General features: G+C 43.5%; 1 protein-coding gene across 3 annotated transcripts in view; it reads left to right on the top strand.

Moving 5' to 3' along the window:
• Positions 1 to 6959: 6959 nt before the first annotated feature.
• Positions 6960 to 15203, top strand: part of DNAJC6 (DnaJ heat shock protein family (Hsp40) member C6) — a 121765-nt gene continuing 113521 nt past the window's right edge. The window contains exon 1 of one of the 3 annotated variants that reach the window (XM_074265733.1): positions 6960 to 7235. In XM_074265733.1, the coding sequence (XP_074121834.1) occupies positions 7004 to 7235 (232 nt within the window). In that variant the 5' untranslated portion in view covers positions 6960 to 7003. Of the gene's footprint in view, positions 7236 to 7588; positions 7833 to 15203 lie in introns of those variants that run through there. The other 2 variants (XM_074265735.1, XM_074265734.1) reach the window with 2 other exon arrangements.

Raw genomic sequence — 15203 nt, 5'->3', positions numbered from 1 at the left:
GTGTGTGTGTGTGTGAGAGAGAGAGAGAGAGTGTTCGTGAGTGTGTGTGTGTGTGTGTGTGAGTGTGTGTGTGTGTGTGTGTGTGTGCTTAAAAGGAAAAAAAAAAGCATATCCTTTTGAGGACACAGAAATTGTAAACCAGGGTTTGATTCCACTTTGCTTTCTAAATAAATAAATAAAGCATTGTGTTCTTATTGATAAAGGAATACTTGTACTAGGGAGAGATCAACCAAATGTAATCCTCAATTGAGCAGAGTTTATTTTATGTACTTGTACAACATGTCACAAGAAGAAGGAGCATAAGAAACTTATTTAGTTCAATTTTCCCAAATTTACTTTATTTTTTTTACCTGAGGCAATTGGGGTTATGTGACTTGCCCAGGGTCACACAGCCAGGAAGTGTTAAATGTCTGAGGCTGGATTTGAACTCAGGTCCTCCTGACTTCAGGGCTGATGCTCCATCCACACCAAATTTACTTTTTTCCTGTCTTCCAAAGGATTAGAAATTTAGGTCTCAATAGCACCTTAGAAGTTTTCTCTAGTCTAATTCCCTCCTTTGGAAGCTGATAGTTTCAGGGTTAAGTGACTTGACCAAGTGAATTTCTTGAGAGTCAGGACTGGATGGTTGTTGTTGGTGGTGGTGGTGATTGTGATTGTGATTGTGTGTGTGTGTGTGTGTGTGTGTGTGTTCACCTTTCTTTGCATCCTCATCCTTCAGCACAGACTGAATCCGACAGGGAGCAGATTGGATACTCAAAAAGAATATTATCAAGAGAAAAGCAGAGATCTCCGTGTGAGCAACCATCACTGCCACATGCAAAGGAAATCAGTCCCAAGTTTGGGGGCTTCTTGGCAGGGCTCCCACAAGCTTTGCTGAGGACTCCTAAGTGTGTCTCTGCATTTCTCTGAAGCTCCCAGAAGATGGCTCTCCATATTGCTTTTTCAGCTGGTCCCTTCTAGCTCCCTGCACCTGGCTCCCCTGGGGGTGGCTGGCTTTGTGAGTTTTGCTGACATTTTCCTAGGTCAGCTCAGAATGAGATGGGACGAAAAGATTGTCTCAGCAGCACCCACTCCGATGATAAAAACTCACAGAGGATCAGCTGATATTAGAGCAATAACTCTGGATTGGAGAAAACCATAGAATGGATCCTAGGGCTTGAGCTGGACTATGTCTTCTAATTTCCAGATACAGAAATTCTGCTCGTGTAGGTGAAGGGGCTTGCCCGAGGTCATCCACTCCTTGACGTCTGATTCCCTCTCTCCATCATGGGGAATGAGAACTTCCAGTCTTGGCTTGGTTATCTCCAGGGTCCCATCGGCATTTTAGACTCGATATGTCCAGGGTCCAATAGGAAACTTCTATTTCCCCCCAACCAATCTTATAATTCCCTGTTTCCATCAAGGGATTAATAAATGTGTGTTGATTGATAATTTTTTTTGCTTGCTCTAATTGTTAGGAAATTTTTCATGATATTGAATGGAATTTTCTTCCCATGTCCCTTTTTACTTATTTGTCTTATTCTTTCTTTTGCATCCAAGCAGAGTAAGTTAAATCCTTCTATCTGATAACTTATTTTCTCTTCTCCAGTACAGATATCCCCAGTTCCTTCAACCAAACCTTATGATATTGTCTTCAGTCTTCCTCTCTTGGACAAATCAGACTTTGTCCATGTCTCTTTTAAAATATGGTTCCAATAACTGTATCACGTCTTCTGGATGTTGTTGGAGCAAGGCTGAATCAGAAGTTCTGTGATTATAATGTCTTAAGTAACTCTTCCCCCTTGAAAGCTTTCCCATTGGGATACTCTGAGAGTTTTCTTTGTCTTGAGAGGATATCCGTCTGTAGGTTTTTTTGTTTTTTTTTTCCTTTGTGTGACTTTGGATGGTCTGTGCTGATTCTTACTTCCTCTGGTCAACATTTATCCACAGGCAGCAAACTAGGATTCAGGGAAATGAATTATGTATTTGCAATGAGGGGATCTAAGTTTGGGAGCTACCATTACTGCCTGTATGTTATCTTGAGTAATCTCTCCTTTCTGAGCCTCAGTGTCCTCATCTGTAAAATGATAAGGTGGCAATCAGACCTTTGAGGTCTCCACTAGCCCTAAACCTATGCCTAAAGTTGGGAGGCTAAGATGGGATTATCGATGTATAAGGTTCAGAGTAAGAGTCAGCTTGTTTCCTTTTCCACTGTCTTTTAAAAAGTAGGTAAACCAAATAATAGCTGATTTAAAATGCTATACATGGCATATTGTGCTTATAAACAGTCAAAACTTTTTAAAGCAGAGTCTAGTTTTGCAAAAACGTGTCCAGAGAATGCATATGTTTCTAAACATGGACCTTCATAGTTCCCAAGGTAACCTACCGATTGTAGAATTCAATATTCTACAAGTAAATCATTCATGACATAAAACTGAAAATTTAATATAGCTAGGAGATATATTCCCTTTCCATGAAAAATAAACTAACTTTCTTGTCCAAAATAAATATTTTCAGAGCTTCTTCTTAACATGATCTTTAGGGTAAAATTTTTTCATATCAGATTTGATATGTTCAGACTCAAATTCTCTCCTGAAAAAGGCCTTTATATAGATATGGATGTATATATGTCTTTTTTAAAGTCTACATTAAATATACTCTTTATTTTGGGGAATAGTATTGAAAGTTTCACAGGTTATTCTAATTGATTTTATTTTATATTAAGTCACGTTGAAAAATAAAACCTAAGATGGCTTGTACCACTCATAGACTCCAACTTTTATTCTAAAATTTAGGAGCTAGAAAGCACAGAGACATATTTTTCATCTGTAGAATTCCCTGAGCAGTACGTCTACAGCTCAGCTTCCTATCTGAAAACATCTTGGTGAAAGTGTTTTGTATTGACATCTTTTTAAGAAAGGGATTTTAATTTTTTACAAGGTTTCTTTATAACTAAGTTGTTATTTTATATGCAACAGCAAAATCAGGTGCTTTCCCAGTGGATGAAACATGAATTAAATATAGAGAATACTCAAAGAAATTGCACTTTTGTATGTGTGTGTGAAGCAGTGATTCACATTGGAGAAAATTCTGGTACCTAGATTCAAATCCCTCATGTTGTACTTATTACCTGTATGAAACTGGGATACTTCAGGCAATTCACCTGGACTTAGACAAGGCAAAGGCTGGTAGTAATCAACATTGACAGACAAGTTTTTTGGGTTTGGTTTTGTTTTGTTTAGTCAATGAGTGTTCCTATGCCCAAAGAGTTATAACACTCTGCATACTTTTTGATCCTGCAGTGCCACTGCTAGGTCTGTGTTCCAAAGAGATCATAAAAGAGGGAAAAGGACTCACATATCCAAAAATGTTTGGAGCAGCTCTTTTTGTAATGGCAAAGAATTAGAAATTAGATGAATGCCTGTCAATTGGGGAATGGCTGAATAAGTTAGAGTAGAATGTAATGGGATATTATTGTTCTATAAGAAATCATGAGCAGACTGATTTCAGAAAAGCCTGGAAAGACTTAACGTGAACTGATGCTAAGTGAAGTGAGAAGAAGCAGAGAACACTGTATGCAGCAATAACAAGATTTTGTGATGATCAACTATGAAACTTACCTTTTCTTAACAATACAGATCAACTATGATAGACTTAGCTTTTCTCAGCATTACAGTTATTCAAGACAATTCCAAGAGATCTGGCATGGAGAATACCATCCACATCCAGAGAGAGAATTATGGAGGCTGAATGTGCATCCAGATGTAGTATTTTCATCCGTTTATTTGCTTGCTTTTTCTTTTTCCTATTTTCCCCCTTTTCCTATTGATTTTTCTTTCTCAATACAATGAATATGGAAATATGTTTAAGAGAATTTTAAAGGTATAGCTTATAATAGATTGCTTGCTGTTTTAGGGAGAGGTAAAGTGAGGGAGGGAGAAAAAGTTGGGAATGCAGGATCTTGCAGAAATGAATGTTGAAAGCTATCTTTATATCTTTTTTGGAAAGAAAGAATACTCTTGAGAAAAACAATCCAGTGAGAGATCCTTGCAGTAATGAAGATCCTTGGCACACATGGCTGCATATGAGTGTGCGATATGTGTATACTTCTATCAGAGTGCTGTATATTTGGAAAAGGAAGAGGATGTCCAGACAGAGTCTACGTGCTTCTTACTATCCATCAGATTAACAAGGAATGTTGAAGAAGTCCTCTAGAATGTTGACTTACAGGAAAACACAGATAAGAGTTACAGAGGAAGAAGCCTCATTACCCCTTGATGTTTGTTGAGCCTTTTCATAGATGAGAAATAGCTCTGACTTTAAGAAAACAGAGACTTTCATCTCTCTTATAGTTTCTTTTCCTGCCCCAATAGAATCTAAGTTCTAGAAGCTCTGGATGCCATCCAAGTTTAATTATCGCCCCTTTGGTACATTTGCCTCCGAGAGCCAGCCAATCCAGCACTCAGCAGCTGAAGGGGCCAACAGAAATCTGGACTGAGTAAGTGGGCGAAATGAACCAGAGAAATCTCATCAGTTGCCTAATGGAGACACCCTGTCTGGATGGATACTGTGCTCTCCAATGGCAGGTGGCATCTTCTTATGGGCTTCTGGATGGGAGCAGCGAGGGAAGATAGGAATCCGGAAAGGGGCCGATCCAAGTTCTTCGTCCAAATGGCAGTGTTGTAGAAGTGGGGTGCTGAACGGCTTCCCAAAATTTGTGGCGAAGTTTCCACATTCTGTGTAAGAATGCTGAACTTCTGGTGATGGGCAAACTGCATTTGTTTCTCCGAGAACATCCAGCAAAGATGAGCAGCTTTAATTGTTGAGTTTTTTGTAATTGCTCAGTTGTGATAGTAGGGCAAAGTAGTGCAAAATACTTTGTTCAAGGTGGATTTGGCACCACAAAACCCATTATATTCCCCTTTCTTATATACGATGCCCTTTTCTCACCTCAAAGTCATGTTCATGCCAGTTACCACAATAATAATAGCAACTAACCTTTATATATTGCTTATTATGGGCCAAATACTGTCCTAAATGCTTGACAAATATTATCAATTGCTCTCACAATAACCTGAGAGGTAGATGCTATTATGACTCCCATTTTACAGATGAGAAAACTGAGGTAAATAGAGATTAAGTGACTTACTTGCCCACTCATTCAGTGTCTCAAGCTGGATTTGAACTCATGGCCTTCCCTCATATGCTATGCTTGCTGGATATCTTCATGTTTATTGAGTCTTGGATCCGGAGTTAGCAGACCTCCGTTTGAATGCAGCCCTTACCCTTTCCATCTATGAGATGGGGATATTAACAATGGCCACAGAGGCTTCCTGGCTGTGTAGCGTTCTGGATAAACCCCCTTTTAAACATTAGGGTGCTCTAGTAAATGCGAGTTACTCTTTTTTTTTATTTCTGTTGGATCTGAAATCTCACATCTTTCTTCTTCTAACTTAGTTCTGACTTTCTTTAAAGGTAATCCCCTACCTTTAAAAGATTCATGGACCAAAGGATGACTTTGAAGTGACTCCTTTCCAAAGCCCCCAAAAGTCTTTTCCTAGGCCTTAGTTTTCCTCATCTGCCTTCCGGAATGACTAGAGAATAAGTAAATCTGGCGATGAGCTGCTCAGGTCAGCACAGGCCGAGCGAAGGGACAGCCCAGTCTGCTTTGCAGTCCCCTCAAAAGTTGCCTGCATCAGATCGGAATAGACTCTTTTGCTCTTTCTCGTCTCCCATTTGCTCCTAATTCGAATCACATCATTTGGAAGTTGGAAGGAGCTTAAGCTGGTGGGTTTGGGATGGGCTAAGGGGAGGGAAGGGACTCTTTTCAGCAACCAGGTAATGGATGGGGGAGGGGGGAGGAAAGGGCAATTATGCATCCATTTACTCTGCAGTCACATGGATGTGCTCACCAAGTAGCAGGGGCTTGTTATGTTTACTGTAGTGCTGGATCAGGAATCTGCCGGTGCGAGAAGGGGCACGAGTTCTCTCCCAGGTCCGAGCTGGGTTCAGACCCCGCCTCACTCTTAGTGGCCACGTGATCATGAGCAAACCGCTAGGTCTCAATTTCCTCCTCGGTAAATGGAGACTTCTCTAAGTGGCCCCTGAAGACCCTTCAGGGCTCGGATCCTGGGGCGCATTGGGGTTTAGTTTTTTTTTTTTTTTTTTAAGGATGCAAATTTCGTGCTTTCCCTGCCGATCTCTGTCTATTCCTTGAGTAGTCACCGGGCAGTTTAATTTCCCCTCCTGAAGCACTGAGGGTTGTAGGCATATTCGTGGTGCCCGGATTTGCTAAGAACATGGTCCGGGAGCCTCGGCCGGGGTGGTGGAAGAGAACTAAGTCCGCAGGCCCTCCTCCCAGCCCCCCCGCACGTACCTGCCTCCAGCGCCCGCACGCCCTTCTCGAGTCCTCCCCCTTCTCCCTCCCCTCCCTCCTCCCGGAGCACCGTTCCCGTTAGCTTCCCCGTTCCCGCCCGGCCGCCGCCGCCGACCCCTCCGGGAGTGCTTCCGGGCCCTCCGGAGCCGGGGGCAGCTGGCCGGGGGCCAGCAGCCTGGAAGGGCCGGGCTGCTCGGCGGGAGCCCGGGCTGGGAGGCGGGCGGTGGTTCTGGCAGCGGCAGGAGCAGCGGCGGCGGCGGCGGCCGCGGCAGCCAACACGAGCCCTCGCTCCCTCCTCCCTCCCTCCCTCCCCGGCCCGCCCACCAGGCGTCCCGTGCGCTCCAGCTCCGGCGGCTCCATTGCCCGGGGATCCGCGCTCAGCCCAGGGCGGAGGCTCGGCGTAGCCCGAGTGCAAACCGTCTCCTAGGGCGTGGGGAGGAGCCGCCCGCCCCTGCACGCGCCCGGGGGTGCCGGGCCCTTCCTCCTCTTCCTCCTCTTTCTTCTGCTCCCCATCCTCTCCCCCTTCCCCAGGAAGATCATGCACCTGTGATCCCCCCCCCCCAAGGCCCCCTCCTTCTTCCCCTTCCTCCGCCCCCTGCCTCTCCTTTCTCCGTCTGTTTATTTCCCCGCTCCCCACTCGCCTTGCCCATGAGCCTTCTCGGGAGCTACCGGAAAAAGACCAACAATGACGGGTACGAATCTTTGCAGCTGGTGGACAGCAGCGGTGACTTGGGCGCTGGCGGCGGCGGCGGCGGCGGCGGGAGCGGCGGCGGCGGCGTCAGGCTCGGAGTGACCCCGGGAGCGGCGGCGGCGGCGGCGGCAGCAGCGAAAAGTCCCGCGCGGCGCCCACCGGCCGGAGTCAGCACCATGGACAGCTCAGGTGCTGGGCCCGCGGGGGAGCTGGGCGGGGAGCCCAGTGGCCTGGGGGGAGGGGGGAATGGAAGGAGCGGCCCGGCGGGGCATCGCCTTACCGACCCACCTGAGAGGCCCGGCCTCGCTCTAGCCTCTGCCCCGGCTCTGGCCGCTGGGACGGGACTCGGGCAGATCCAATACCAGGCCGCCCCGTCTCCGGTTTCTCCGGCTCAGGAGCGAAGAAACGTTAGATGCGGCCGGGGGCCCCGCAGCCTGCAAATTGCGCCTCTCCATCTCCGGGTCGTGAATACACCCGCGGGGAGGGGGAGGGGAGGGGGAGGGCGGGCCGGCTGGGAGGGGGCAGAAGGGCGGGGAGCGGCCGCTGCCTTAACTCTGTCTGGCCAGTGCGCGAGAAGAGGGGAGAGAGTAAGTACCCTGCCTGCTTTGGGGGGCTTTCGGCTGGGATCGCAGCTTTCTCTCGGCAATCACGCCGAGTAACGGGCCATCCTCGGGCTCCCCGCAGTAACCTTTGGAGAGTCCCTCCGAGATGCACGCGTCTCTAGGAAGAGCTTTTGAGTGTTTGTAAACGGCGTTTGCTTCCCGTTCTCCGACTTGCCCTTTTTATGTTTGTATACCTTTACCTTGCATAGTTTTTTTTTAAAGACCTTTAAATGGAGGCGAGATTAAAGGCCGAGGGATCTAGCTCGTGGGTTAAGCATCTTGAAAAGCGGTGGTAGTGTGGAGCTGGAGCTTTCCAGCTAAACGTGTTCTTAGCGAAATGTACATCTAAACTCGGCGTGATGAGTGGCGAGACTGGCCGGGGGGGAAGGGGGGGAGTTGTTTAAGTTTGCCAGCCACTGAGTTCGGAAGCTTGTTCTTTACCAGGGGGGATTATTCTAGAAGGCCTTAGAGCTTAGGCTGGTACCGGGAACTTGAACCCAGGAAATTCTTTGGGTAGACTATTGCTTGGCTTGTTTTGAAACAGAGCTGAATTAAATCTGGGCATATTGCACGGGGAAGTCATTGTTTGTTTTAACCAGTTGAGAATCTCCCTGGGAACTCATTTTCTCAGTCCATTACCCCCTCCCCCTTTTTCTTTAAACTGCTTTGTTGTAACCATCTTACCTGTGAAGTAGACAAAAAGGTAGCCAACTGCCTTCCCGAAGTCCCTCTTTTAAAAGGCAGAGATCCCCCTTGAAGCTTCCCTCGCTGGGTTACTGGGAGGCACCCTGGGAAAGCGAGCTAGAAATGCTAACACGGGATGTTAGTGTCAGGGCTATGATTGACATAGGTGAGTTATTGATGGTGGAAAAGTGCAGTTCATGTGGTTCTAGATTCATGGTAGCTGAAAGTCTTTGATGGCTGTAATGAGAATGGAGAAGCTCTGCTAGGTAAATGAGAAACTTGAAACCTGGCCTCTTTTACATGGCCCCTGCGTAGAGGTTCTTAGCCTTTTTTGCATTGTGGTCCATTGGCAGCCTGGTCAAGTCTTCGGACACCTAATGTTTTTAAATTAAAATGAAAGAGCAATGTTTTTAAATGCATAAAGCAAAGGAAATCAACTATGTTGAAATGAAGCTATCAGGATACTTTGAAAAGTTCATGGACTCTAGGTTAAGGACCTCTGACTTAGGGGTTAGTAGCCATTGAAAATATTATTAAATGGTGACTACCTAAAACTTCAAAGGGGCTTATTATCAACAAATCACAGATCCTCCATGAGTTCGGAGAGAAAGGAAGGCATTGTTTTGACAAGTTCATGACCTAAGGCAAACCATTCGAATTAAGGATGCTGTATTGCCCATTGTACTTCTAATATGATTTGCTTCTTGGTTGTGGAGAGAGAACATGCTGCAATATTTTGCACTGGGTTTACTATTTGATCAGCAGTTTTATTTAAAATAATTACTTGCTGCCAGATACAGTGCTGGGAAGCTTCGGAAACAAACAAAAAGGTTTCTTTTGACCTGTGATAAAATCTCAGCTCAGCCCCTTCCTTCTCATTGATGTTGATTTGAAACCAACTCACTTCACTGTGCCTCAGTTTCCTCCTCTGTGAAATGAGAGCATTGCTCCATGGTCTCTGTTTAGCTCTAAATCTAGGATCTTATGAAGAAGGGTTATCATGATGAGGTACTATTATTGCCTTTATTTGTATCCCTATTGCTTAGCGTAGTGTCTAGCATGTGGTAAGCATTTAGGAAATGCTATTGCTTTGCCTTGATCTATGATATGGGTAGGACAATGACTGCCCTGCTTCCCTCACTGGGTTACTGGGAGGCATCCTGGGAAAGTGAGCTATGAAGGGCTAACATGGGATGTTAGTGTCAGGAGCTATTATTCTATCTGACATTGCTCCCTTACAATGCTCTAAATGGCACTCTGTCAAAGGAAGAGTGTCTTGGATAAAGCTCTGGCCTCAGAATCTGGTCTATCTGATTCTGACTCTTGCCTTAGAAACCTACCATTGTGTGACCTTAAGCAGGTCACTTACTCTCTCCAATCTTTAGATTTCCTATTTGTAAAAGGAGAATACTCATGGCATCTACTTCCTGGAGCTGTAGAGGATCAGATGCAGGTGCTATGCTCTTTCCCTGAAGGTTATCTTGACTTCTGAGGTTATCTTCCATCAAGTCTGACAGTAACTTGAATATATCTAGTTATCTCTCTTTTAGAATAGAAGCTCCCTAAAGGCAGGGATTGTTTTTGTTTCTTCTTGGTGCTGGGCTAGTAAATGCTCAAAGACTGCTTTCTGGTTGTTTGATTCTAGATAAAGGCAGATTTTAAAGACAGTATTTTGCAAAGAAGGCATCTGATGTTTTAACCAACATGACTGTCCCATTTTTTTGGGTCTGGGCTTGAGATGTGAATCAGATGATGGCTCTTGTTAGGCAGGGTGTGCCTGGGAGGCAAATTAACAAGATGAATTTCATTCCCTGAAATATTCTGTCTGAGTTCAGATATAGCTCCTAAAATTCTTACTTAAGAGATTGCTTTGGGGGAGAAACCAAATAGAAACTTTGAATTTTTGCAACAAGTCTTGAAACAACACTTTTTGTGATAATTGAAGGGTGCCAAATGAGTGTGGTGAGAAACAGACAGAAGAACAAAATGTAAAAATTATGTTTAAAAATATTGTCCCAAGTGAGGCTTTAGCATAGTCAATTTTGCAACTCCCCAAGATGTGACCTGTCTAACCTTGGGCAAGTTTTGAGCTAGAAAGGATTTGAGAGAGTATTTATTCCAACATCTATACACGTTCAGGAAAGTGAGGCCCTGAGAGATGGAACGTTGGCCCAAAGTCACAGAAATAGTAAATGAAGTGCTTAGAATTTGAGTTTGATGGAACTGAAGAGTCAAATCACTTGGCTTGAAGCTTCTCTGAAATGACTTTTTAGCTGTTTGACTAAAGGGCAGCCACTGCCTTCTCTGGGCCTCCCTGAATTTGGTCTGAGAGATTAACTGAGCCATCGAGAAGCTGTGACTTGCTCAGTCACACAACTTGTGTTTGTGACCATCCTTCTATCCATTACTTAAGGTAAAAAAGCTTTTGAATGTAGCAATAATAATGGTATATTAATAATGGCAATAATAATTAGCCAATATTTATTTACAGAAGTAAGGTTTGCAAAGTAGTTTTCTGGCATAGTCTTTGTTTCTCACAGTGATCTTGTGAGTCAGGTATTGTGGGTGGTGGGTAAGAATGGATCCCACATAAAGAGGCACTAAAGACTTATTACAGTAGAGTTGGGTCTCAGATAGAAAATTGAAACTAGGGTTCATTTGACTCTTTAGTCCAAGTTCTTTCTACTTGCAGTAGAGGTTTGTTGTGAGATTCACATGAAGAGGAAGGTTCTTTGCAAATCTGAAAATACCATATAAATCTCAATTGCTCTTGTACCGTGCTCCTGTCCGAGGCTCGAATCAGAATTTTAGAACAAGGGATCATTTAGTTACAGAAGAGCAGATTTTGAGAGTTGAGTTGGCTCAGCAGCCATCAAGTCCTACCCAGACGAAAAAGCAACCCCTCTTACAACATAACTGATGGTGATCGGCAAAGCCCTGTACTTTACAGATGAGGAAACTGAGGCCTCCTGTTAATTTCCTTTCTAGTCTTAATGTCCTTCTGACTGCTGAGTGGAGTCACATAGCAAATTAATACTCTTAAAAAGCTGGCTCACTCTGCTCCCAATGGGAAGTCTCCTTCCTGACATCTTCCTTGTCTTCCTGTTCAAAGAGCTTAGTAGACGGTTCCGACATTTTTACAGAATAAAGCCTAATTCTTCATTTTTTGGTTATGATATAGCTAGATTTATATAGCACTTTAGGAATTAAAAGCACTTGTATATAAATGATAAATATAAATATGAAACATTACAATGGGATATATAATATAATAGAAATTATTTACACATTTAAATATATTAAATTAGGCAGCTAGAGGATTAAATGAATAGGATGCTGGGCCTAGAATCAGGAAGACATGAGTTCAAATCAGGCTTTGGACACTTAGTAGTGGGCAAGTCACTTCATCTCTGTCCATTTCTGTTTCCTAATCTGTTAAATGGGAATTAATCATAGCATCTACTTCCCAGTGTTGTTGTGAGGATGGAATGAGATAATATTTGTAAAGCTCTTTGCAAAACTGAGCCTGCTGTATAAATGGTAGCTGTATATATTTATATGTTAATATTAATATTTGTAGGTAATTATATACACATATACATAGACTCACATTCATATACATATATTTACATGTGAACTCTCCTTTGATCCTTCTAATGCTCTTGTGAGGTGGATGCGGCAGTTTTATTCCTAGGTTGCAGAGTATGAAACTAAGGCTCAAAAAATTTAAATAGTCTCGTCCTAGTTGTATAGCTAGTGAATGCAACCATTTTTAAAGCAAACACTATCACATTTTGAGCCAGATGTATTGAAGCAGATTCTGGGAATAAAATAATCTGGGATGAAATGAAAGAGTTTGGTCCAGGTCCCCAACTGCTTGATAAAAACTGGTTTTTTCTCCATTACTTCTATTCGTTAGCTCACCTGAGTTTCATAGTAGCTTTAGAGATTCTGTAGGTACTTTTATGCTCATTTTGGAAGAGTGGAAAGTAAAACTCTGATGAAGTGACATGGAATCAGGCAAGAATAACATTCACTTAGAATGGGACACTCATCAAGCAATTCCTTTCCCTGGTCTGAGCATTTTCCCTGCCTGGAGCTCTCTCCCTACTCGTGGCTACCTCGAAGCTTCTCTGGCTTCCTCCAAGTCTCAGCTAGTTGATAGCTTCTGCAAGATGCTTTTGCCAGACCTCCATAATTTTAAATCTTCCCTCTGAGACTACCTTCAGTTTGTCTTGCCTATATCTTATTCCTATTCAGTGGTTGTATGTACTCCCTTAGATTGGGAACTCTTTTAGAGTAGAGACTGCTTTGTTTCGTATTGCTAGTGTTTGAAATAAAGGAGATGCTTAATTAACGAACTAATAAATGACTTAATTGAGTTATAAAGTGGAAAGTACTGGCTCGGAATGAGAAGACCTGGTTTCAAGTCCTGACTTATTTCCTACGGGCCTTAGATGAATTGTTTTTATTTTGGGGCCTCAGTTTTCTCATCTGTAAAATGAAGGGGTTGAATTGGGTAGCCTCACAGGTTCCTTCCAGATCTGGATCTATGATTCTATGACACATCTGTTCCTCCTTTTCTTCTTGAAAAATGAAAAGATTGGAAGTTAGGGCTTCTTAATGCATGGTCTCTTAACTTGTTTTTTAAATCTTTTTTGATACAGGCTGTTTCCTTTCTAATGTGATGTATTTTATTTTATTCATTTAAAAAACATGATTCTGTGAAGGATTCCTTGGGTCTCGCCCACTTGCCAAAGGAGTCTTGGAACACAGAAAAGTTAAGAGCCCACAACTGTGAGATCCTCTTCCACTCTAAATTGAGAATCCTAGCGTTCTCTAAGATATTCTTCAGCCATTCTCTCATTTGAGGCCCGTTATAGCTCTGTGAGCATTTCCTATAGGTATTTTTATTCTTATTTTACAGATGGGCATAATTGGAAAGCAAAGTGCCTTGTACATCACACAGCCAGGACCGTGGGGTTTCTACTATGTGTAATACATACTAGAACTTAAATTAGGTAAATCATCTTTGGAAAACAAGTGAAGTCTCCATGGGTATTTCTGCTGCAAGGATTGGGGACGGGAACCTTTTGGAAGAGAGAATGAGACTGATGTTGGAAGGTATCTGTTTTAATGAAGAAAAGCAACAACGCTCATTTTAGCTGCTGTGAAAATAGAGTTGCATGCTGACTGATGCGCTCATTTCAAGCATCCATGATTGTGTTACTATGGGAGCCTTCTTTATTAGTAGAGCTTTCAAATCTTCTTCACCTTAATAGAGGGATATGTGATTTGCGGGGGTCAACAAATTCATCATTCGGTGGCCAGCCCTATCTATGGTGAGAAACATGTTGGAACTGAGTTAGACCTGCCTGTGGGTGGCAAGCACAGGTTATGTTCGTTCCCAAGGCTGGATCTGAGCCTTCCCAATCTGGTAGTGTCTTCTTAGAGAATGTGCTTTGGAGTCTTTGACAGGAACCAAGGTTACTTGCACACTTCCATGAAGCTTCAGAAGTTGACAGCTTGGGAAAAATAATGAAAACATACATTTTCATACATGGCTCAGGTCAAAGGCAATAAATCATATGCAGTCCTGAATAAGTTATTGAGATATTATGGGAAAGATCTGGCCCTGCCGTTTATTACTTGGGTGACTTTGGACAAGGCACTTCACATTTCTGACCTCAGTTTCTACATTTGTAAAGTGAGAAGTTTGGGCTAAGAAAGCTTCCGAGGTCCCTTCTACGTTATATGGTCCTATGATCCTGCAGTTCCATAACCTTGAATGCCTATTCCAGCTTTAAATTTACGCTTTTAAGGAGATTCACTGCTTAGGGCCATCTTTTTGCTGAAACTTAAGCTACTTTACGAAACAATTCCTTCTTCATTAAGAGTTGTTAGGTAATATATTTCTCATGGGATGATTTAAACAAGAACATTTGGAAATATTCTTGGCCTCCCTCTAGGTTCAGAGAGGGAGAGCACTGACTGATTCTGAAGAGGATAATAAGGGGCAAGGCTGGAGTTTAAATGCTGGACCCTCCTGAGAGCAGGGTTGGGCTCTCCTGGCTGCCCGTCACAGGAAGATGCATGTAGAACCATGGAAATTCACATAGAGCTGGGGTTTGGAAGAAATGAGGTTAGGCCTAAAATAACTCAAGCTGTAGGCAGCATGGGGCTTTTGGGTGGTGACTGTTAAAACCGGAGGATGTGGCCCATGGCGTCAGGACTCTGACTTCAGGCTTTTCATCTGTGTGACAGACAGTGAAAAGATTTTGGGAGGAGTCTTACCATTGAACTGCTATTATTATGTGACAAGGATAAATATTTAGATATTAATAACAACGGATTTTTGTGTGGAAGCACAGTGTGGAGAGAGACTTGGTTTTGGTGTCAAAAAGGTCTGAGTTCCAGACTGGCCTCTCACACATAGCGGCCGGAGGATCCTGAGCACATTTCTTGACCTCCCAGTCTGTGGTGGCAAGGCTCTTTGACACTAAAACACCCAGAAGCAATTGCAAGGATGGAGAGAGCTTTCTTTTTGGAATTTCTCCTCCTACATGCAGTATTCTATGTTTTAGGCGCTGGGAGGGAAAGAGACAAATAGCCAAGACATGTTTCTCTGTAAGGAGTATAGGTTCTATTAGAAGTATAAATATTGTGTTCCATTCTGGGCACCACATTTTGGAAGCTGGAGGCAGTATAACCTAGTGAATAGAGAGGGCAAGCTTGGGAATCAGAAAAGGGGAAGGGAGCAACCGTTTAGTAAGCACCTACTATGTGTCCAGTGATGTGCTAAGGACTTTACAGGCAGTAAGTGCCTCTGACACTTACTAATCCTGGACAAGTTAGGCAGCTTTCTGCCAAT

The sequence above is a fragment of the Sminthopsis crassicaudata genome, chromosome 4 (assembly GCF_048593235.1).
Source record: "Sminthopsis crassicaudata isolate SCR6 chromosome 4, ASM4859323v1, whole genome shotgun sequence".
NCBI lineage: Eukaryota > Metazoa > Chordata > Mammalia > Dasyuromorphia > Dasyuridae > Sminthopsis > Sminthopsis crassicaudata.
The sequence above is the reverse complement of the archived record's forward strand: the minus strand, read 5'-3'. Positions and strand labels throughout refer to the sequence as shown.